Here is a 25,196-nt window from a genome sequence, read left to right as displayed (position 1 = left end):
TTCATAGTATTTACTGATAATTTCCTAGGTGAAGAATGAAACATGTTAGCCTCCACCCAAGGACATTTAAAATTATTTTTAGCTTCGTATGGCTCAAAAGTGACATTCAATACAAATACTTTATAGCATCTTCTCTAAAATTATAATACATTCTTAGAAAAGGGTTTAATATTCTTGATATCACAGGAAAAAAGATATCATTTTCCCCCTCACAGTTGGACTTCCCTACTACATCACTTATTTTTCAATTATACCAGAATGCTTTTATTTATTCTATGAAATAATTAAACCTCTTGTACTAGATTTGCCTGATGCATTTTTGGTGTGTTCTAAAGAAAGAGGGTTATTTAGGCTGCTCCACATACCTATAGAACATTTAAAGAAGTCAAGGAAACCAAGATATCAAAAAGTAGCTCAATTACTACTAACAAACCTTTAAATCCTTCTTAAAATAATTACAAACAACATCTCCAATTTGAGGAGTCTGGTAGGGTTAAAAGCCAGTGCTAAAAGGAAAAGATAGCCTGATGAACAGAGTAGGCCATGCCCTAGCTTCCAATACTTTTGTAAAAATAATTATTTCATAAGCCCAGAAATTATTCTTAGCCTTCAATAAACTTGTTATGTCCCTAAAACTCAAAAAGAGTATGACATAGTCATGATTGCACAGGGACACTCATTCTAGGAGGGACAAGGACATAAGTAACTTAACATAATAGAAGGTGAGCTTTAGAAGGGCAGGAACTTTTATCTGCATGCTATCACTCGGTACTTAGAACAGTGCTTAGCACAGAGTAGGCCCTCAACAAATGTAGGTTGAATGAATGACTAAGGCTGTGTGGTAGTTATGAAACATAAAGGCCATAGAGCTACAAGGCAAGCTAAGCTCAGATACTAGAGTCTTACAACTGAGCATTCAAATTCTTATTAGGAAACATTGAATCTCTCTAAATCTTGGTTTCCTTATCTATAAGATAGGGGTGATATTAATAACAATCTCACAGAATAGCCATGAGGACTAGATGAGATAATGCATGAAAAGCTCTTAGCTGTCAAACAGTCAGTGCTCAGTAAATTGGAAGTCATTACTATTATCACCCATAATAATATTTCAAAGGAACACTGACATTTGTATAGAACTATCTAGCTATGAATAATGAGAAGCCACAAGTCCATTTTTTGTGATACCAGCATGCATTTCAGTGACTGTCAAGCACTGTCAAGCACTGTAGACACAGTGAACTTCTTAAATGCATGCATGCGGTTGCCTTACTGAAGTTGAGACTAAGCTTCCAAACAGGAATTAAAATGGGTTATTTGGTTTATTTCCACCAAGTTCAGCCACTGTGAATAAGGAGAAGTTCTGATGCTTTTCAACCTCTACTAAGTCCTTTGTTCTGTTCAATAACCAAAGACCTTATAATAACAACGATAAAAAAATAAAGAACAAGAATATTCACTACTGCCTCTAGGCTGGCTCTGGGCTATGTGCTTGTTCATCTCATTTAGTCTTTACCTTTGAAAAGAAGGTGCAGTGAGAAGTAACTTGCCCAATGTCACACAGCTACTAAGTTGTAAAGATGCAATACCAATCCATGCTCATAACTACCATTCTTTAATAGCCCCTATATCAAAGCAGTTACAAATAGAGGCTGTCAGAAATAAGAAAACTGGATTTACCAACAGTCCCATGTTCTAGAACTTCAGACCAAGATAAATACCACTGCATAACTTAAAAAGCAAAGGACTTGCTAAATAGACTAATCAATAGAAGCCCAACTTATTTACCTTTGTTTGCCTTAGTCAGAAGCTCATAAATTCATGTGGAAGTAGTTTTGACTAATAGCCACAAATTTTAATAACTAAAATTACACAAATTTTTAATATTTTTTTTTGTTAAAGAGCAGTATAGGAGTATAAGAAGTCACAGAAACAGCAACATAAAGGGGGCATTCAGGTCATTAACGTCTCTTTAAAGAACATTTAATGCTTAAGATAAAATTAAAATGTGAGGAAAATGAATACAGAGATACAGATAAATAGATTTGTCTCAAGTATATTTAAAAAAACACCCTTTTATATAACTAGAAAAAAAGACAGAAAGAAATTAGTCCAAATGGGTACACAGGTTATATCTCACCTATAACATTATGGGTATATTTTGTTTTATTCTTTATCTTCTCTATTTTTTTTATAATAAAATTTTTTTATAATTTTAAAGTCATTAAAAAATTCAGATTGTGTCAGTAGAGAATATTAAATATTTAGAATTCAGGATTCAAGTCTTAAAGACTATAGATGTTAAACGAGTAAGGGAATAATTTAATATAAAATTTTCTAAATTAATTCAATTCTTTAAATGTATACGTTAAAGAGCTCAAAATTGTAGGATGCAGCATTCTCTTCATGGAAAACCTTAAGATCACATTTAGAATCCTTAACATTTAAGGTATCTTTCTTCATCTGCTCTAGAAGAAATAAAAAATATACTTTCATAAAGTGTAATAATATAAGGGTCTGGAACTTCTGACAGGAAGTCATTCATTAAAGTCCAACATGACAAAGTAGGGCTTTTGCAAACTTTCCTAAATAGAAAGTGATCACTTGTGCAAGGACATTTTCAAATAAATCCTTCAAGGTGACAATCTTCACCTTTAGCACATACTGTCAACTGAACAAGACTAAATTACTTCAATACAAAACATTCTATGTCTACTTTGAATGTCTGGTATTTATTTATTGTTAGTCCTATAGCTTCAATGTGATCTCTAAAATGTTGAGAATCATATCTTCTGTAGTCAAAGAGGCCTCTGACTTGAGTCAAAACACAAAGGTCTTTTTTCAGAGGCAAGATGGTGAAAACGTCATGGTTTCAAACTGATCAAGTTTTAAAATAAAATATAACGCCCATTGTTGTTGACAGTAACTGACATGCAAACCAAATGTAATCCCAACGAAACTAAACCAGCAAGTTACATTAAAGAGGGAAGCTGAAAACTTTCCTAAAGATGTGGAGAACATAATGCATAATTTTAAAAATCAAAAATAGCCACAAAATTCATGTGATCTCCAATTTTGCCTTGAGATTCTCTCACACTTGATTGATTATACTCAAATCTTAATTATGATTCTGCAGTGTGAGAGTAAAGTTGAAAGTAGTTTCAATAAAAAGTAACCTTGACAGCAGTGCTTACATTTAATAAAAGATCTTCAGCTGGGCAAACAATAGGTTAAAAATTCATTTTAGATTTATAACTAGCTTACACAGATTTAGCTAAATGCTTACATACAAAAGGAACCAAAAAAACCAAGCTCTAAATAGGAGTCTCAATTAGCAAATATGTCAATGCCTCTCCCATTCCATCTCTGTCTATAGAAATCCTTTTCTACTTCTAAGCCCCATCCTAAATACTCTGCTTCAGAAAACATTTCTTGATCCTAATAAGCAAACACCACTTTCTACTATTTCTATTTTGAACTTCTACGGCTACCTATATTTTATCTTTTCTGTGGTACATTTTTCTATCAAAAATAAGGTAGGTAAAGTACCTAGCACAGGATAAAGTAGACACAGACATGTGAGCTCTCATTTCTTCCCATCTAGGTTTTTTCTTCATCTCTAGCACTCTCAACTAGACTGTAACATGATGGAGGCCCGATAACAAACTTTACTCACTTTTATCTCCTAGAGAATCTAAAACAAGGCCTTGAACATTTTAATTGCTCAATTAATGCTCTTATACTGCAATTTCACATTACTAGTAACAGTGGATACAGACTAAGAAAACATCCCAGTTTTCTTTCCTCGTCCATAATTTTAAGGCATCTTGACAGGTTATCTATAGATAACTATGGAAGACATGTTCTAGATCATCCATTTACTTTTTGTGAAGTCTTCTCAAATTTTGTCAAATAATAAAGAAAATGCTGAGGTACCAAAATCTTAAAGCTTATAATGAAAGTCAAGAGTTGCCAAACTTACCCCTTTCTCAATCCAAACCTATCCCCTGAGTACACTCTCAAGAGTTTGTTTTTACTTCTTTTGGCTATTTATGTGTAGGTGTTCCATTGTTTCTTGATCCATTTTATTTATTACTTATTATTACCTGCTATGATGTAAGACAATATAAGTTATATTACTGCCACTTCCCTTTGTCCTCCACCCTCCCATCAAATCACTATTCTTAGTTATTCTGTTACATTTAATAATATATTATATAATATATAATAATATTCTGTTATAGTTTAATAATTTTAAATGACTTAAAATTCAATTTCTTGTTCAACCGAATTCAGACAGATCTTATATTTGCAAATTAGCACAAAATGGTACAAAAAAGCAGATTCTGACATTACATTGACCTGGATTTGAATTTCGTTTATATGTGATCCTGAGACATTTTATTTAATGTCATTATTTTGAGCCTCGTTTTTCTCATTTATAAAATGGAAAAGATGAAATTTTTGGAGGCTCCATTGAAAATTATGGACAATTATATATATATATATATGCAAATATGGCTCATAGTGTTAGATCACCAGGTGAGTATCTATTTTCTATGTTTTATCTAATTTTATATGGCATATTCCTTCTCTGGAAAATGAAGGCCAATTCCAGGTTTAGGGTATAGACTAAACAAAAACAGTGCCTTAAAAAAATTCTGTAACTTGGACTTGGAATATTTATTTCACACTGAAAGAGAAATAAAGAGAAGTATGACAGGTCAAATCTTACCTTCCCCATGCAACACAAAAGACTGGGGACTCTGTAAAGTAGGCCAGAGGGGACAAATGGTATTTTCTGTGATTTCCTCATAATTAATGATGCTAGATGTGAGCATCTGTCTACATTTTACTTATATTCTGTAAATAAAAATTGGTAGTTCCTGTCCTGAGAGGCATTTTTTAATACAAATTGTCAAATGCAATATTTTTACAATATAGGAAGTAGTGATATACCAAAATTTTATATAAATATCTAAAATAAATCCTCATATGTAATATTTTTGGATTTAATAGGCTGCAAAAATACCCTTTTTTGTAATTGAGAGTTTGTTTTCAATTCCTCATAGTGAATTCAGTGTTTCTATGACAATGTTAAGATGAAGAATGGTATTAAGGAGAGGAAGCAGTACATTCTGTCTTCTTTACAAACTTTTCCTGCATCAAGCCAGGGTTCAAAATGTATCTTTTAAGAATGAAGAAAATGATTTCAGTTCTTCTCAAGGATCTGAAGTCGAAAACCCTAGATTCACATGTGGGATATTCCGCTGGCTCTAGAAAAACTTTCCATCTCCGTGTCTTACCTTCATTTATGGTGCTTACCAAAATCTATTTAATGTGCCACAAGCTAAAAAGACTTTACAATAGAGGATGCTTCGTAAGTACTATTGTGAAAAGACACACAGATCACACTCTTTCATATTAGTGTTTCATAACTATAAATCTAGTAATATTGGAAGATTATTCTCTTCCAAAAGAAAGCTCAGCATTGTATTAAGAGGAATAAACAGACTGATTCACCCATACCAGTCACTAGCTAAACATATTCTTTCAAATGTTTAACATTGAGTAGTTCTAAGGACTCAATTCTGGACTGGATCCTGACTGGAAAATCGCATTTAGCTAATAGCGGGTAGAAGTTTCTCAGGTCTAAAATGGAAATAATAATCCCAGTGCTTTAGCCAATAATGGCTGACTTTCAACAAAACTGTTTCCATGTTTCTCAGGACTGGCAAGACTGTGATCTCCTAAATTATAATGCATCCTTGCACTAGCAGTTCCAAAGAGAGTTTGGAAACCAGAGCTGCAAAGCTACAAAGCTGGAAAGATTTGTGAGTTCTGTAGGCAGGGCTTCTTGGTGGGTGGGCAGGGGGCTCTTGCAATATCCTAGCTGGTGAGTTCTGTTGCTATGATAACAGGCATTCTTTAGAGGAAGAGAAGACAGTATTTAGGATTAGGAGGGGTTGCAGAATAGAAAACATGAGACCTTCAGCATTACTATAATGTTGTTTACTTTCTTGCATGATAAATCTATAGATGGGCTTGAGATGAATGTATGAAAGAGTATGGCCTTGCAAGACAGCAAGCTTCATGAGCGCTAGGGTTCTGCCCATCTTGTACATGACTCTTACCTCTAACTTAGGAAATTAAGCAGAATGGAAGCTTACTATTAACTACCTACCACAATTATGGGCTCAGGTAACTAGTTATAGTTGTATGATCTTTAGTTAAATTATTATTTAAATTTCTCCAAGCTTCTTAAATATAAAATTGTTTCAAATAACCTCAGGCAGAAGATACAGTTTTATACTTCACAAAACACAATCCTTGTTCCAGAAATTAGTCATTTTGTTTTCCCTGGGGCTGCCTTTTCTGTAGCTTTTCTTCACTCACTTTGTGTGTTCAACTGGTTGTGAAAAGACTTCAGAAAATTCTCTCTACATGCATCATATAAGTCAAAATATGTGCATATGTCTCTAAGCAAAGGGAAACAAAAATGCAAATATCTAAGGGAAGAATTTAGTACATATTTTTAGAAAACACAATTCTGTTACTCAGCAAATGAGAGCAAGGAACACAGATACCAACGCCCAAAATAGCTTGTTTTCCTAAGCACCCCCTGTTTACTAAACTCACATCACACATCACAAAAAAAAACACTTAAAGAGGAAGAGATTCAAATGAAGGATAATTAGTGTTATTTCCAAATCCCACCACTGACTGTTCTGAAAGATACCACATTCACCTTCAATTCAATGAGAAATAAAACAGAAGTCCAAAGTAACTCTTATACATTTTTTACCACATAATTTCAAAGCCATGTGGAAGATCTTATCTTCCAGTCACACCCAAAATCCATTTCACAAGTAAAACAAATATGTAATTTCACCCAAACTTCAGATCTATTCAAGGAGAGCAGCCAGGTTCCTCAGGTTCAGTAAAAAAGTTTCGGCCACAATTCTCAATTTTTTCTTTCCAGATAAGGTGATGAGAAAAACACCAAAATTTCACACTCAAGTAATTCTCATCTTCAAGGGGAAAAAAGTGGCACAGTTTAAAACACACATACACACACACACACACACACACACACACTCATAAGAAATACAAGACGTAGGTTTTAGTCAGGGTGCATCAATTATTAATTTTGTACTTTGGGACAAGAAATTTCATTTCCTGACCCATAGTAAAATCAGGATAATTCCACCTCAGAGACTGCTAAAAGAACTTAGCAAGATGTAGGAGAAATATTTATGAAAGCCCTTTGGAAACAATGGAGCATCATCTAATGTGAGGTAGTGGTATCATGATTATTATTGTTGTAAAGAATGGTCATCCATTTGCTTTTTCCTTACTTTTTTTTCTCTAAGGAATGAGCTGAATCTTGACTTTCATCTTGGCTGAACTAGAGACAAGTCAGCCTTAGTGTGGCTTCTTAAGAAAGATATAAGTCTAGGGGCGCCTGGGTGGCTCAGTCAGTTAAGCATCCGACTATTGATTTTGGCTCAGGTCATGATCTCATGTTTGTGAGTTTGAGCCCAGCTTCAGCTCTGCACTGACAGAGCTGCATTAACAAATTTTAATAATAAATAAAGACACAAGTCTTTCTTGGCTGTCCATTTTTAAATCTCTCCCTACTTGCTCCTTGTCTCTCCCTGTCCCTTTCACTGTAGCTCCTGGTAAACATGAAAGGCAATTCTAAGTTCAATCTGTTCCCTAATTTGAGACCAGACCTTGACATGAGGGCCAGAAAGTAATCACTAAAACTCAGGGCAATGGTTATGTGTTTTATAATATTGGAACTAGAAAAGGGGAGGATAAAAAAAAACCAAGTGTAATGCAGAGTACAACAAAAAAGAAGTTAAAAAGTAGAGCATCACTTAGATAAGTTTCCAATGGAATCCTACTGGTCCCTTTTTCAGTAAGTTCTTCTTACATCAAGGTTTTAACTATTACAGGTCTTTTAATTTAAATTTTCCAAGACTTTGCTACACTAACTTGCTAGAAATATACAGCCACCAAGTTGTTTGAAGAAGAAGGTAACATCACACACTGAATGACAAAATCAAACTACCTGATTTGGAATCTTGCCTCTACCATTTACTGGCTGTATGTTCTTGGGCAAATTACTTAACCTTTTCTGTGCCCCAGCCATAAAATAAGGATAACAGCAGAGAATATTAGGGGAATTAAATAAGATAAGGAATTCAAGCAGTTTAACAGTTTTTGAGGTTAGGAATATGATACAGTGCTTAATAAATTATAGCTATAATTTGATTTATGTCAAACATTTAACACCTCTGTATACAGACAGAACTACAGACATTAGTCCTACAAGAGGACTAAAGTTCCTCTTGTGTGAAATTGACGTGTCCCAGCATTTAGGTACCATGTCTACATAATCATGCATAAAGGGCTGCTCAGGTTTTAAAAGATAAAAGAAATTGTGTTAGAAATTATTTGGAAAACCATGAAACGTATCAGCAAAAAAAATCAATTCACAAATTCTAAAAGAGAATATAGGACATATAATGGGATCAATAATATTTCTCTGGGACAGTATGATAGGCCTAACAGATTAAGGGAAGGCAATAGAAATATTTCAGATTGCAGAAGGCTTCTAATTCTATTTTATATGGCATAATCATTAAACTGGGATAATGTGATCTATACTCACACCAAGCTTTATGGTTTCAAATTCAAAAGATTGCAATCAATGCTTCAGTTTACTCTACTCTTGACCCTTAAATTATAGTCCCAAGCCTAGTGCCATTTAATACTTCTATTATTTGCCTATAAAGGGGAATAGAAAATAACATGCATAAATTATGAGTGGCTGAAAGATAAGGTCAAAATAAAATCAACACACAAGAACAACATCTGAAACAATCAGAAGGAAAGTGAAACCACACAATACAAGATAGAGGTAAAGGGCTCCTGTGTCAGTACAGCACAGTGAGAAGCTGTCTTACTGATACTCATTCCAGCATGAGTTAACTGGAAAACTGCTCTATGGTAGAGTGACCGAGCAAGAGAGGGTTCTGGGACATATTCATTTTCAGGCTTCTGAACTGTGTCTGTGATGGTGAGAACAAAAGTGATCACTACCATTTATTACTGAGCACCTACTATGTGCCAAAAATCATACTGAACATTTTACATTAATGAATTTATTAACTTGTCCTAACAGTGCTACATAGAGTTGCCAGATATAGTGCATAATAATACAGGGTGCCCATTTATATTTGAATTCAAATAACAGCTAGTAATTTTTTATTATAAGTGTACCCCATGCAATATTTGGGGCACACACCAAAAAGTTTTGCTGTTTATCTGAAATTGCTATGAGTCCTGTATTTCATCCGGCAACCCTAAGGCCATGAAATAGGTATTAATATCCTGGTGAGAAACCTGAGATTCACAGAAATTAAGTCATTTGCCCAAGTCTGCATAGCTGTCAGGTAACATATCTGGGTTCAAAATCTCTAACAACAAAGCTTGTATTCATAACCAGTATAATGCACTGTCTCTTTTATTATGCTCTTTCCTATATAGGAATAGCCATCCATCCATCCTCCTGTTGATACTCTAATTGACCTTCGAAGTCCAATTTGTAGATTATATGCCTTGTGAATCCTTCTTAGATTTTTCCAAATAAGAATATTCCTATAACTTTACTTTTATCTTTGTTCCAGCCCTTAAAACAGTTTGATTTCTATTACAGCAGGTTACATACAGGTCCCTGTAGTGGACATTCTTCTATGTGCATTTCTCTTTTCTAACATCACCTCTATTTCCTTTTGGGACAGTGTCTTTCCCTTACTACATGTAGCCCAGGTGGGAGGAGAAATCAAGAGGTCCTACAATCCTATTATAAAAGCTGAAGGGGGAAGTCTCCTTCTGTCCTATCCTTTCTTTCATCACCACCTCCCAACCAAGGAAAAGGTGCATGGCAAATAAGACTGTCTCTCCTAAGTCTTGAAAACTAAGACAAATGGTAATAAAAATAATAAATAACTAAGACAGATGGTAAGGGTTCATTTATTTCAGATAATTAAGTAATTTATTTCTTGGTCTCTGTTCCTTTTCCAAGGCTGGTTTCTATAGGCTTTCCATCCATATCTTCCAGATTTAAATTCCTTCTTTGCTTGGATTAAATAGTTTCAGTTGTTTATAACCAAAGAACCCTGACTGATTGTTTCTTTGGACATGAGTGTTAAGCTCCCTAAGGTCCAGGTGTAATAGAGTTCTACCCCATTCCAGTCCCAAGGAGTTATCTTCCAAATACATATTTGTATATAGTAGGCACTCAGAAATGCTTACAAACTCAAAGGGGGATAAATTAACTGAAATTGTTCAGAGCTGATAGCACAGAAGATCTACAAGGCTCTCTTGTTTTTTCTTTTTGTACTTCACAATCAGTCTGAGTGAGCTTTTGGAAAGCACATTGAGAATTGTGATTATTAACTGTGTAAAAAGTGGATGAATCACTTGATAGGCCTCAATAGTACTAAAATGTCCATGATGCTTCTAAAATCTATGACTCGCTAGAAATAAGTTTGAGAGCTCTTATCTCTCAACAGAGAGCTAGGATGCATTACTGCTAAGTACACTAAAAATAAAAGGATGTAACTGAAGTCACATCTATCTTGCAGAATAGGAGTTTTAAATATATGTATTTGGGTTTTTAATTATAACTTATTTAATATAATTTTAATTATAATTCTATGCTAAAGAATTGGCCTTATTTATATTTTCTACCATTATCCAATGCAAGTAGGGTTCAATATCTATGATAAAATTATGGATAAACATAGTGATGTGTTCTTAAGGTGATATCAGTGACATGAGATATGCTAAATTATCCCACACTGACATCACACCATTCGCAAATAATACTTCTTTAAATTTTTATTACATTAATTTCAGCATAGGATGTCAAGTAAACACTGACTCAACTCTACCTGGGTCAGAGATGAACAAATATTCTATGTAATTCTGGGCACTGTAAATTCAAAGAGGCAGAAGTGGGTAGAATGGTAAACAATCTTAACACCGTATCATTGAAGGAAGAACTGAAGAAACTAGGAAATGTTTCAGTTGGCAAATAGCTCAAGATGAGTTTTTAAACAACTAAAGGAACATCATTTGAAAGAATTTAGATTTATCCTGTGTAACTTCAGAATGCAAACCTATACCCAGGGGGTGGAATAGATTTCAACAAACAGCAAATAATCATTTAGTAAAACCTTCTCTGAATTATGGAGAATACAAAGATAAATTGAATACAGTTCCTGCATTCCAAGAGAACTATGAAGTCTAAAAAACATACTGACTTTGATAAGGCTTCCAAATTGTGTGAAGTACTGGAAAGTGGGAGGTCAATTCTGACTAGTGAGATGTAGGAAGACTTTTGAGAGAATGTGGTATTGGGTTACATTTTGAGTAATGATAAGGGCTGGATAGAGATTTACTGGGGAAAGGGGCATTTCAAAAGTGACATGAGCTTATCTGAGAAACAGTGAGGAGCTGTAGATGGTTAAAATAGAATAAGACAGGTTATGGAGTACAAAAGATAAGCCAGAAAAACTGGGAGAGGTTAAATTGCAGAGGGCTTGAAAAACTGGGCTCACAAGGTTGCGTTTTCTTCTGGACAGCCATAAAGATTATTAAGTAGAGGAGGGATATTATTAATGGTCTTATTTGGAGGAAAACTTTAGACGGTCCAGAAAAATAATTAAAGAAAGTTGTGGAAGGCAATTCCCCAACATCCAAAACCCTTCCATTGGGCCCTCCATAGTTCTCCTCCTATCATCAGTCTTTTCTCAGAATGTTCCCTTCATTATCTTGTTCTTATGAAAGTCTGGCTCTTCCACAGGCCACTGCTTCCTTGTGGCTCTTTCCTATGGTACTCTTTTTCTCCTACGGTCCTCACACCAATGGACCTGGAGGGGAGAAAATATCCTCATTGAGTCTTAATGCCACCTTTAGACCACTGGTCTTTCCTTTTCTCTAAGCATCCCCAGCCTTAAGTCTCAGGTTGTTATATGAACCTTCAATTCTTCATTGCATTTACTTGCTGCCTTCCAGGCCATGCTCCCTCATTTCTTGATGAGGTAAACTCCTGGCTTATTATCACTCTTCCAAACACTATTTAATTCTTGACCATTTCAGTATCTATATAGGTGATATTTCCCAAACCCTGGCCTCTCAAGTCTCTGAGAATTCTTTCCTCCAATACTCTTGCCCTCCACCCTATTAGAGCGACTCATTTCATACCCTAGTCTAGACCCTGTTATTACTAATAACAGCAACCCCTCCATAATATCAGTGCCAAGCATTCCACTCTCTCATAACCACCTCTTAACTTTCTAGCTCTTCTTCCTATCCTAACCTTGACACCCTTCCAACCCCTCTGAAACCTCCAACCAACTGATCTATCAACTTTCCACTGTTCCTTATCCCCTTAATGGCCTCACTCCCCACCTTACCAAGCCTGAATCACATAACTGATTGCTCTAATTCCCTCTTATGCACCTTTGATACCCTCTCTCTTTTCTTAATTCCTTGGCAAAATCACAACCCTGACTAAATATAACTGTCCATCTGTTCTATGTCTTCACACATGTCTCTAAACAAGGTTAAAGAACAACACACAACCATGATGACCTGTCCTACTTTAATTTCATGACCATGAATCTCAAATGGGCTTTTAATGTGGATTGGCTGGCAATTGTATTTCCCCTGCCCATTCCACACATCATCATACCATCTCCCTCTCCCTCCCTCTCTGAACAAGGCTTTATTCTCATTCTCAGTAATGACCTTGCTTCCCACATTACAGATAAAACTGATACAGTAGGAAAGAACTCTTAGACCCTCGTCACCCTGCCAACAGCCACACATACTCTCCCTTCCCATCTGTTATCACAGATAAATTATTCATGATTCTATTGTGCATAGCCCTCGTCTCTCACTGACACCCACATCATGAATTCTCCCCTATCCTGAACATCATAAATTATCTGCTGGAGATATGCTATTTTGAAAAAAACAAAATGATCTCTTGACTTTACCTCTTCTCTAGCCAGGGCCTTATTTCTTCATTAGCCTTCACAGAAAAATGGCTTTTAAAAAGTTGTCCATATTCACAATATCTAATTCATATCCTTCCATTCTCTCTTACACTTAACTCAGGGGTTCATCCCTACCACTGCACCAAAACTGTTCTTATCAAAATCACCATGGATCTCCACTTTACTCAAATCAATGGCCAACTCTTAGCTCTCATCTTACTTGATTTTCATCAACATTTAAACTACATAATCACTCCTCAACTCTTAAAACTGAGAACAAACTGAGGGTTGATGGGGGGTGGGAGGGAGGAGAGGGTGGGTGATGGGTATTGAGGAGGGCACCTTTTGGGATGAGCACTGGGTGTTGTATGGAAACCAATTTGTCAATAAATTTCATAAAAAAAAAATAAAATAAATAAAATAAAATAAAATAAAAAATAAACTACATAATCACTCCTCAACTCTTGATTGACTTTCTTTACTTCCAAAACATGTAATTTCTAGTTTCTCAACATCCTTTACAGTCATTCTTTCTTGGTCTTTGTTCGCACCTACCTTTATTATTGGGGTCACCCAAATTCCAGCCATTAATTCTCTCCCCTTCTCCATCTTTACTTCTTTCTGTCATCTCTTTTCATTACATGGCTTTAAAGCCCATTTAAATGTCAACAACAGTTGATTTTATATCTCCTTCCCAGACAAATCTCTCAAACTCCAGACATGCTTATCCCACCACTCATGTGATCTGGCCAGTTCTGGATTATTATCATGTCCATAACCAGACTTCCAATCTTGGCCCTACTTCTTCCCTAAAACTCACCAAATCTTCCCCTACAGCCTTCTCCATCTCAGTTGATACCAGCCAAATTTACTCAGGCCAAAAATCTTGGAGCCATCCTTAGCTCTCCTTTCTCTCTTAATCCACGTCTAACTCATTGGGAAATCTTGATGACCCAACATTAAAATACTTCCAGAATCCAAATTCTTACTACCATTTCTGTCACCCCTAGTTACAGCTACCATCATCCCTTGACTTGACTATTATAGTGGCCTCCTATTTGACCTTTCCCCTTTCACCCTCTCCATCTGTAGTGTATTCTTACACAATAGCTAATGCAGTCCTCTTAAAATTTAAGTCATATAATGGGATTATTCTGCTCAAAAACCTGTAAGAACTCCCATTTTGCAAAGAGCTCTAGGACCTTATAATAGTCTACAAGGCCCTGCTCCATCTGGTCTCTATCTACACTGATGTTTCCCCCTCACTCTAGGCTCAGGGGTCTCTGTAATGTTCCTCAAACTATCAGACTCCTTCCTCATTCCATGAGGTATGCCCAAAACTTGAAGAGTACCTGGCAACCTAAGAGGCCTTCAATAAATATTTGTTCAATGAAAAGCAGGTAGAACAATTATAAAGGTATTAAAATTTGTCAATGATACCCCAATAAAGCTGGAAAAAATTAAGAAAAACTATTGTAGTAGTCTGAAAAACCACGAATGAAGGTTCAGTTCAATCCTCCCCTGCAAATATTTATTGAAAGTACAAAGATAAATAAGCCAGAATCTCTGTCCTTGAAGACCTTATGGTAGAAAGACAGGTAGTTTAAAAATGTTAAAAGACAAAGGAGCAAAACCAGGGCATCCTAGAGAGAGCAGCATGAACAAAGGTTGGGAGACATGAAATAGCATCATATGTTGGAGAGTTGAAAGCAAGTCAGTCTGATTAGATGTGATGATCTAGTAGATGCAACCACTTGGGTAAACTACAGTCCCCAGTTACTCAATGAACACTAACCTAGGTGTTCCTGTGAAGACATTTTGTAGATACAATTAAAGTCCATAATCAGTTGCTTTCAGTAAGAAAGATTATCCTAAATAATCTAGGGAGGACTGATTCAATCAGTTGAAAGATCTCAAAAGCGGAGCTGAGGCCTCTCTGCAGAAATTCCTCGTATTGACAACAGCTTCACCTCTGCCCAAAACTTACAGCATGCCATTCATGATGGCCTGCTCTGTGGATTTCACACTTGCCTATATACCTTCCCAATTATGGAAGCCAATTCCTTGAAATAAATCTCTAAATATCCATCTTCTACTGGTTCTGCTTTTCTGATTGAACTGGGACTGATATACTAGAATATAAAGTTTCAGGCAGAGGGAGGACAAATGAAGGATGAGAGGCAGGAGGACTAAATCAGCAAGGGCATTTGTTTTTAACATGCTCAGAGGTTGTAACTTTACCTCATAATCAGTAGGACCAACAAGGTGAACGGCATTATTAGGAGTAGAGATGAATCATTTTGGATTTGATATGAAGAAGGTCCTAGGACAGGAAGCAAGGGGAAGAGAGAGATGCTAGTGACTGGGAAACCACCCATGTTACCTGTCAGGGAGGTAGGAGGAGAACCAAGAAAGAAGGCTATCATGGAAGACAGGGAACAGTGTAGTGGGGAAGCAGTGGCAATCTGAAGCACCCAGTCTGGTGTATCAGAAGAGTCTGCCATTCAGCACACTACGATAAAAGGAGGTCACTAAGGAGGTCACTCAAGAACAGCTATGATCTACAAATCAGATTGTACTAGGTTCAAGAGTGGCTGAGAAGTGAGAGAGAAGAGAAAATAAAACTATTCTACAAGCGTGGCTTAAAAGGGAGGAGGAAAACTGGCAGTAGAGAGAAAAGGACAGTGTTAAATAAAAACATTAGAATGAGAGAAGCTTAAGCCTTCTTCATAGACTGAGGAGGAAGAGCCAACAGTAAAGCAGGGGAAAAGATGAGAACGAGGGTACACACCCTCTTGAGAGAGGTTCAAGAGAAGAGGGGTGGCCAAGCCCACAGGTGAAGGCTTAGTCAAGGACAGTGGGAAGACCTTCATTTTCTGAAGGAAAGAGAAGTCTGATGAAAGTAAGTAGAGATAAATTTGGAGGTGGAGAGTAAGGAATCCTCAGTAATTAATGCCCCACAGCCCTGGGGTCGCTCAGTGAGGTTAGGAAACAAGGTCATCAGTTGAGAGAGAGATGGTGTGACATATCTAGAGATGGAGGCTTGGCTTTAGTTGAGGCTGGGTAGCCACCTGTCAAGACATAACACAGAGGAATAAGGATCACATGACAGTTATACTAAAGGACTTCTGAACTGCCTCACAATTCAATCAATGTGCCTATGAATCAGACTGGCAGAAATGTTGCCTCAGCACCCAAAACAATGCCTGGCATAGAGCAGGTACTCATTAAATTCACTGAATGAATGAATGAATGAGTCAATGCTTAGATGAGCTCCTCATCCACACAAGCAAATAAAACCTTTTAGTTGAAATTACCTATTTTAATATCGACTCATTTTAACATTTTAAAGAAATACAGACATTTTCCAGAGCCTTGAAACTTAATACAGCTCCAGTATGCTCTCCTAATCTCCAGAGAATATAGTCAAGGCAAGCCAGATAACTTACAATTCAAAGTGGGCATTTTTAGCTTGGCTTTTTCCCTGGAGTATCATAGAGAAAATGATGAAGAAAGTGGTCAAATCTCTCTTTTGTTTTATTGTACAATATGGTTTTTTGAACTGAAAGTTTACTCACTTGGATTTTTATTTAGATTCTACCACTGTAGGTAGAATGTAGTCTTAACCTTTTCTGACACGTCAAGCTCTTTCTCTTACTGGTCTTGGTGACATTTACCACTGACCAAAGAGAAGACAAGGAAAAAAACAAAACTGTTTAAAAAGGCAAGTTTAACTGGAAGTATGGCATAATTAGGTAACAAGATATAATGCAGGCAGCATTAAGTTGCTGCTAAAATGGGTGTCTTAAGCATTCCCCATGCCTTACCTGGGTGGAAGACTTTGGTTTTCCCATTAGTGATTCCAGAAGAGCTTGCCTCCATTTTTACTGACCTTCTGCCTGGTGGAAGTGAGGAATGCCTGACCACAGGCAGGCGACGTGACCCTGGGCGGCTTGCGACACTTCGCCGTTGATGGATTTGCAAACGCTTTTCAGCCCCATGAATAGATAAACTTAAACCTGGAATGAGAAATAGAAGCATTATATTAAATAAGTCAGTTCTGAATGGCTAAGATGCCAAATTATTTTCTGGCATGAGATACAGGCAGCATAAGTAACTATGGTTCACTTGTTAAGGGATGCTAATGACACTACAATTTTGACACCAATTGATTTTCACATTGCGTTATATACTGAACATTATTTCATTCAGAAGTGGACATCCTCAGTTATCATGACAAAAGCTTTATGAATGGAGACCCAAAAAAGTCAAATATTAAAATTCTGCCCAAAATCCTGGGAAAATATGCATTTATTTAGTTAGAAACTGTTGCTGGTTTATTTGGATTTTCAATAAAAATTGAGAAACTTTTTTTCTTTCTTTTTAAAAAATATTTTAATTGCAGTAGAGTTAACATATAGTGTTCTATTAGTTTCAGATGTACAATATAGTGATTCAACAATTCCACACATCACTCAGTGCTCATCACAACAAATGTACGACTTCATTCCCATCACCTTTTTAACCTATCCCCCCACCCACCTCCCCTCTGGTAACCATCAGTTTGTTCTCTATAGTTAAGAGTCTGTTTCTTGCTTTGTCTCTCTTTTTTTTTTAATATGAAATTTATTGACAAATTGGTTTCCATACAACACCCAGTGCTCATCCCAAAAGGTGCCCTTCTCAATACCCATCACCCACCCTCTCCTCCCTCCCACCCCCATCAACCCTCAGTCTGTTCTCAGTTTTTTTTTGTTTTTTTTTTTTTTAATTTTTTTTTCAACGTTTATTTATTTTTGGGACAGAGAGAGACAGAGCATGAACGGGGGAGGGGCAGAGAGAGGGAGACACAGAATCAGAAACAGGCTCCAGGCTCTGAGCCATCAGCCCAGAGCCCGATGCGGGGCTCGAACTCACGGACCGCGAGATCGTGACCTGGCTGAAGTCGGACGCTTAACCAACTGCGCCACCCAGGCGCCCCTGTTCTCAGTTTTTAAGAGTCTCTTATGCTTTGGCTCTCTCCCACTCTAACCTCTTTTTTTTTTCTTCCCTTCCCCTCCCCCATGGGTTCCTGGTAAGTTTCTCAGGATCCACATAAGAGTGAAACCATATGGTATCTGTCTTTCTCTGTATGGCTTATTTCACTTAGCATCACACTCTCCAGTTCCATCCACGTTGCTACAAAAGGCCATATTTCATTTTTTCTCATTGCCACGTAATATTCCATTGTGTATATAAACCACAATTTCTTTATCCATTCATCAGTTGATGGACATTTAGGCTCTTTCCATAATTTGGCTATTGTTGAGAGTGCTGCTATGAACATTGGGGTACAAGTGGCCCTATGCATCAGTACTCCTGTATCCCTTGGGTAAATTCCTAGCAGTACTATTGCTGGGTCATAGGGTAGGTCTATTTTCAATTTTCTGAGGAACCTCCACACTGCTTTCCAGAGCGGCTGCACCAATTTGCATTCCCACCAACAGTGCAAGAGGGTTCCCGTTTCTCCACATCCTCTCCAGCATCTATAGTCTCCTGATTTGTTCATTTTGGCCACTCTGACTGGCGTGAGGTGATACCTGAGTGTGGTTTTGATTTGTATTTCCCTGATGAGTAGCGACGCTGAACATCTTTTCATGTGCCTGTTGGCCATCCGGATGTCTTCTTTAGAGAAGTGTCTATTCATGTTTTCTGCCCATTTCTTCACTGGGTTATTTGTTTTTCGGGTGTGGAGTTTGGTGAGCTCTTTATAGATTTTAGATACTAGCCCTTTGTCCGATATGTCATTTGCGAATATCTTTTCCCATTCCGTTGGTTGCCTTTTAGTTTTGTTGGTTGTTTCCTTTGCTGTGCAGAAGCTTTTTATTTTCATAAGGTCCCAGTAATTCACTTTTGCTTTTAATTCCCTTGCCTTTGGGGATGTGTCGAGTAAGAGATTGCTACGGCTGAGGTCAGAGAGGTCTTTTCCTGCTTTCTCCTCTAAGGTTTTGATGGTTTCCTGTCTCACATTTAGGTCCTTTATCCATTTTGAGTTTATTTTTGTGAATGGTGTGAGAAAGTGGTCTAGTTTCAACCTTCTGCATGTTGCTGTCCAGTTCTCCCAGCACCATTTGTTAAAGAGGCTGTCTTTTTTCCATTGGATGTTCTTTCCTGCTTTGTCAAAGATGAGTTGGCCATACGTTTGTGGGTCTAGTTCTGGAGTTTCTATTCTATTCCATTGGTCTATGTGTCTGTTTTTGTGCCATGTCTCTCTTTTTTTTTTAGTTTTGCTCATTTGTTTCTTAAATTCCACATAAGTGAAATCACATGGTATTTTTCTTTCCCTGAGTTATTTTGCTTAGTACTACACTCTCTAGCTCCACTCATGGTGTTGCAAATGGCAAGGTTTCATTCTTTTTTATGGCTAAATAATATTCTACTGTATGTATGTATATGTGTATATATGTATTCCACATCTTCTTTATCCATTCATTCATTGATGAACACTTGGGCTGCTTCCATAATTTGCCTATTGTAAATAATGCTACAATAAAGGTACATGTATCCCTTTGGGTTAGTGTTTTTGTATTTTGGGGGTAAATACCCAGTAGTGCAATTCCTGGGTTCTAAAGTAGTTCTATTCTTAATTTTTTGAGGACCCCCATACCGTTTTCCACAATGGCTGCACCAATTTGCATTCCCGCCAACAGTACTAGAGGGTTTCCCCTTCTCTGCATTCTTGGCAATACTAATTTCTTGTATTGCTGATTTTAGCCATTCTGACAGGTGTGAGGTGCTATCTCACTAGTTTTGATTTGCATTTCCTTGATGATTAGTGATGTTGAGCATCTTTTCATGTGTCTGTTTCTTTGCAGAATGTCTATTTATGTCTTCTGTACATATTTTAGTTGAATTATTTGTGGGGTTTTTGGTGTTGAGTTGTATCAGTTTATTATGTACTTGGGATACTAACACTTTATCAGATATGTCATTCACAAATACCTTCTGAAGTAGGTTGCCTTTTAGTTTTGTTGATTATTTCCTTCACTGTACAGAAACTTTTTATTTTGATGTAGTCCCAATAGTTTATTTTTGCTTTTATTTATATAGTGTTCTTCTCTGCATCTTTTTATAGATTTTGTTTTAAAATCTATTTTGTCTGATTTAAATATTGCTACTACTGTTTTTTTTTTTTTAATTTACATCCAAATTAGTTAGCATACAGTGCAACAATGATTTCAGGAGTAGATTCCTTAATGCTCCTTACCCATTTAGTCCATCCCCCTCCCACAACCCCTCCAGTAACCCTCTGTTTGTTCTCCATATTTAAGAGTCTCTTATGTTTTGTCCCCCCCTCTGTTTTTATACTATTTTTGTTTCCCTTCCTTTATGTTCATCTGTTTTGTCTCTTAAAGTCCTCATATGAGTGAAGTCATATATTTGTCTTTCTCTAATTTTGTTTAGCATAATACCCTCCAGTTCCACCCATGTAGTTGAAAATGGCAAGATTTCATCCTTTTTGATCACCGAGTAATACTCTATTGTGTGTGTGTGCGTGTGCGTGTGTGTGTGGATGCACACACACACACCACATCTTCTTTATTCAATCATCCATTGATGGACATTTGGGCTCATTCCATACTTTGGCTATTGTTGACGTGCTGCTATAAACATTGGGGTGCATATGTCCTTTTAAAACAGCACACCTGCATCCCTTGGATAAATACATGCAGAAGAATGAACCTGGACCACTTTCTTACACCAGACACAAAAATAAACTCAAAATGGATGCAAGACCTCAATGTAAGACAGGAAGCCATCAAAATCCTCGAGGAGAAAGCAGGCAAAAACTTCTTTGATCTTGCCCGCAGCAACTTCTTACTCAACACGTCTCCAGAGGCAAGGGAAACAAAAGGCACAATGAACTACTGGGACCTCATCAAAATTAAAAGCTTCTGCACAATGAAGGAACAATCAGCAAAACTAAAAGGCAACTGACAGAATGGGAGAAGATATTTACTCCAGCTTTCTTTTGACCCCCATTTGCATGATAAATGTTTCTCCATCCCCTCACTTTCAATCCGCAGGGGTCTTCAGGTCTGAAATGAGTCTGTAGGCAGCATATAGATGGGTCTTTTTTTTTTTTTATCCACTGTCACCCTATGTCTTTTTTGATTGGAGCATTTAGTCCATTTACATGCAAAGTAATTATTGACAGATATGTATTTATTGCCATTTTGTTAATTATTTTGTGGTTGTTTTTATAGTTGTTTTCTCTGATATTTTTCTTCTTTCATGGTTTGCTGCTTTTCTTTAGTGATATACTTGTATTCCTTTCTCTTTATTTTTTGCATATTAGGAGGTTTTGCTTTGTGGTTACCAGTAGGATTATGTATAACATCTTATGTATATAGCAGTCTATATTAAGTTGACTGTCACTTAAGTTTGAACCCATTATTTACTTCTCTCCTTCCCACCATGTTTTAGTTACATGGTGTCATATTTTACATCCTTTTATTTTGTGGATCCCTTGACTGATTACAGAAATAATTTTTTTTAATTTTTTATTTTTAAAAATTTACATCCAAATTAGTTAGCATATAGTGAAACAATGATTTCAGGAGTAGATTCCTTAATGCCTCTTACCAATTTACCCATCTCCCCTCCCACAAACGCTCCAGCAACCCTCAGTTTGTTCTCCATATTTATGAGTCTCTTCTATTTTGTCCCCCTCCCTATTTTTATATTATTTTTGTTTCTCTTCCCTTATGTTCATCTGTTTTGTCTCTTAAAGTCCTCATATGAATGAAGTCATATGATTTTTGTCTTTCTCTGACTAATTCCACTTAGCATAATACCCTCCAGTTCCATCCACATAGTTGCAAATGTCAAGATTTCATTCTTTTTGATTGCTGAGTATATATATATACCACATCTTCTTTATCCTTTCATCCATCAATGGACATTTGGGCTCTTTCCATACTTTGGCTATTGTTGATAGTGCTGCTATAAACATGGGGGTGCATGTGTCCCTTTGAAACAGCACCCCTGTATCCCATGGATAAATGCCTAGTAGTGAAATTGCTGGGTTGTAGAGTAGTTCTATTTTTAGTATTTTGAGGAACCTCCATACTGTTTTCCAGAGTGGCTGCACCAGCTTGCATTGCCATCAACAATGCAAAACAGATTCTCTTTCTCCGCATCCTCACCAACATCTGTGTTGCCTGAGTTGTTAATGTTAGCCATTCTGACAGGCCTAAGGTGGTATCTCCTTGTGGTTTTGATTTGTATTTCCCTGATGATGAGTGATGTTGAGCATTTTTTCATGTGTTGGTTGGCCATCTGGATGTCTTCCTTGGAGAAGTGTCTATTCATGTCTTTTGCCCATTTCTTCACTGGATTATTTGTTTTGTGGGTGTTGAGTTTGATAAGTTCTTTATAGATTTTGGAAACTAACCCTTTATCTTCTATGTCATTTGCAAATATCTTCTCCCATTCTGTCAGTTGCCTTTTAGTTTTGCTGATTGTTCCTTCACTGTGCAGAAGCTTTTAATTTTGATGAAGTCCCAGTAGTTCATTTTGGCTTTTGTTTCCCTTGCCTCTGGAGACGTGTTGAGTAAGAAGTTGCTGCAGGCAAGATCAAAGAGGTTTTTGCCTGCTTTCTCCTCGAGGATTTTGATGGCTTCCTGTCTTACATTGAGGTCTTGCATCCATTTTGAGTTTATTTTTGTGTATGGCGTAAGAAAGTGATCCAGGTTCATTCTTCTGCATGTCGCTGTCCAGTTTTCCCAGTACCACTTGCTGAAAAGACTGTCTTTATTCCATTGGATATTCTCTCCTGCTTTGTCAAAGATTAGTTGGCCATATGTTTGTGGGTCCATTTCTGGGTTCTGTATTCTGTTCCATTGATCTCAGTGTCTGTTCTTGTGCCAAGAAATACTTTTTTTTAACTGCTTTTGTGAGTTTTTCCATACTTTTACTTATGGTCTTTCCTTTTTAAAGAGTCCTTTTAATATTTCTAGTAGGGGCATCTGGGGGGCTCAGTTAGTTGGTTAAGCAGCCAACTCATGGTTTCAGCTCAGGTCATGATCTCACAGTTTTGTGAGTTCGAGCCCCATGTTGGGCTCTGTGCTGGCAGTACAGAGCCTGCTTGGGATTCTCTCTCTCTCTCTCTCTCTCTCTCTCTCTCTCTCTCTCCCTTTCTCTGGTTCTCCCAACCTCACGCTGTCTCTGTCTCTCTCAAAATAAATAAATCGACTGTCAAAATTTTTTTAAAAATATTTCTTACAGCGTTGGTTTAGTGGTCATGAACTCCTTTAGGTTTTGTCTGTGAAACTCTGTCTCTCCTTTTATTCTGAATGATAGCCTTGCTATAAAGAATATTCTTGGCTGTAGATATTTCCCTTTCAGCATTTGGAGTATATCATGCCACTTCCTTCGGGCTTGTAAAGTTTCTGCTGAAAAACCCACTGATCGCCTTATGGGGATTCTCTTGTATGTAGCTGTCTTCTTTTTCTTGCTGCTTTTAAAATTTTTTCTTTATCACTACTTGTTACCATTTTAATTACTATGTCTTGGTGTGGACTTCCTTTGGTTGATTTTGTTGGGAGAATCTCTGCGCCTCCTGGATCTTGGATATCAGTTTCCTTCCCTAGATTAGGGAAATTTTCAGCCATTATTTCTTCAAATAAATTTTCTTCCCCCACTTTTCTCTCTCTTCTTCTGGGATCCCTATAATGCAAATGCTCTTATGCGCAATGGACTCACTGAGTTCCTTAAGTCTATTCTCCTTTTGCATAATTCTTTTTCTCTCATTTCTTCAGCTTTATTACTTTCCAATACTGTCTTCTAGTTCATTAATTCACTCCTCTGCTTCTTCCAGCCTATTTATTCCATCAAGTTTATTTTTAATTTCATTATGTTCTACACATCTCTTATTGGTTCATTTTTTTTATGTTATCTATCTCTTTGTTAAGGGTCTCATTGATGTCCTCCACCCTTTTATCAAGTCCAGTGAGTATCTTTATGATTAGTATTTTAAATTCTCTCTCAAACATGTTACTCATATCCATTTCACTTAGGTCTCTTGCTGTGGTTTTGTCCTATTCTTTCATTTGTGATATATTCCTCTGTCTCCTCATTTTGTCTAGTTTCTCTGTGTGTTTCTCTGTGTTCAGGAAGTCAGCTACATCCCTGTTCTTGAAAGTAGACCAGCTGTGCACTTTTAACTAGGTGGTGCAGGTCCTCCTCCACATGAAAGGCACAGCTGAAGTGGAGACCTGGGCCAGCTGGGTCACTCCACAAAGAGTCCCCAGGCAATGGGTACAGTTTTAACAAGGTGCCCACGTCTTCCATGGAAGGTGGGGAGATACAGTGCTGGCAAGGTTTACATGGGTCTTTTGGGAGAGAGGATCCACAGACGGAGGCAGGTCTGGCTGGAGAGGCAGGGTATGGTGTAAGCAAATTAGGAAGTGAGTGCAGGCGCCACACTAGTTCTCACAGGTGGCTGTGTGTTTATGATGAGAGGTAGGGGAGTGAAATGTTCCTAGAAAAGGAACATTTGTTTGTTCATAGAAAAGCTTGTTTTTTCCTAGAAAAGTCTCTCAGGGAACTCAGATTAGTAACTGACTTTCCCTCCTTTACAGGAGGACTCCAGGTGACTTTTAAACTGCTGCTTCAAGCTGTATATCCACAGGCTGTTAGCTATGCTCTCTTTAAGGTCAGGGGCTCAGCTTTCTATCACCCTCTAGGCTCTCTTAGAGCTGAGCCCGCTGATTTTTAAAGTTCTAAGCTTTAAGTCCTGTTATTGTAAGTACTCATGAAATTCAGCCCCTGATTTTCAGAGCCAAATGTTATGGGGATTTCTCTTCCCCTGATAGGCTCCCCAGTGTGCTAGTCTGTCTCTCACCACTCTGTACCTTCAGCTACCTCCCTCCTGTGATTAGACTCTAGGGGTTTAGGTTCTCAGAGTCCTTGCCCCTCCTACCCTCTTCTGTGTGGCCTCTTCTCTACCTCTACTTGTGGAGTGTGTTTGGCCAGGCTTTGGGCCCTTTTCTGGGTTGTTTGCTCTGAAGCAAGTATTATCTAGTTGTATCTGTGAGACAAAGTAAGTTTAGGGTCCTCCTTCTCTACCATCTT

At 37.2% G+C, this 25,196-nt stretch overlaps 1 protein-coding gene across 4 annotated transcripts in view; it reads right to left on the bottom strand.

The window, feature by feature from the left end:
- Positions 1-25,196, bottom strand: part of ANO4 (anoctamin 4) — a 422,446-nt gene that overhangs the window by 219,269 nt on the left and 177,981 nt on the right. For all 4 annotated transcript variants that reach the window (XM_043562306.1, XM_043562307.1, XM_043562308.1 and 1 more), the window contains one exon: positions 16,907-17,098. In XM_043562306.1, the coding sequence (XP_043418241.1) occupies positions 16,907-17,098 (192 nt within the window). The remainder of the gene's footprint in view (positions 1-16,906; positions 17,099-25,196) is intronic.

Source organism: Prionailurus bengalensis, chromosome B4 (genome assembly GCF_016509475.1).
Source record: "Prionailurus bengalensis isolate Pbe53 chromosome B4, Fcat_Pben_1.1_paternal_pri, whole genome shotgun sequence".
Classification (NCBI taxonomy): Eukaryota; Metazoa; Chordata; class Mammalia; order Carnivora; family Felidae; genus Prionailurus; species Prionailurus bengalensis.
This window is presented reverse-complemented; position numbering and strand designations above follow the sequence as displayed.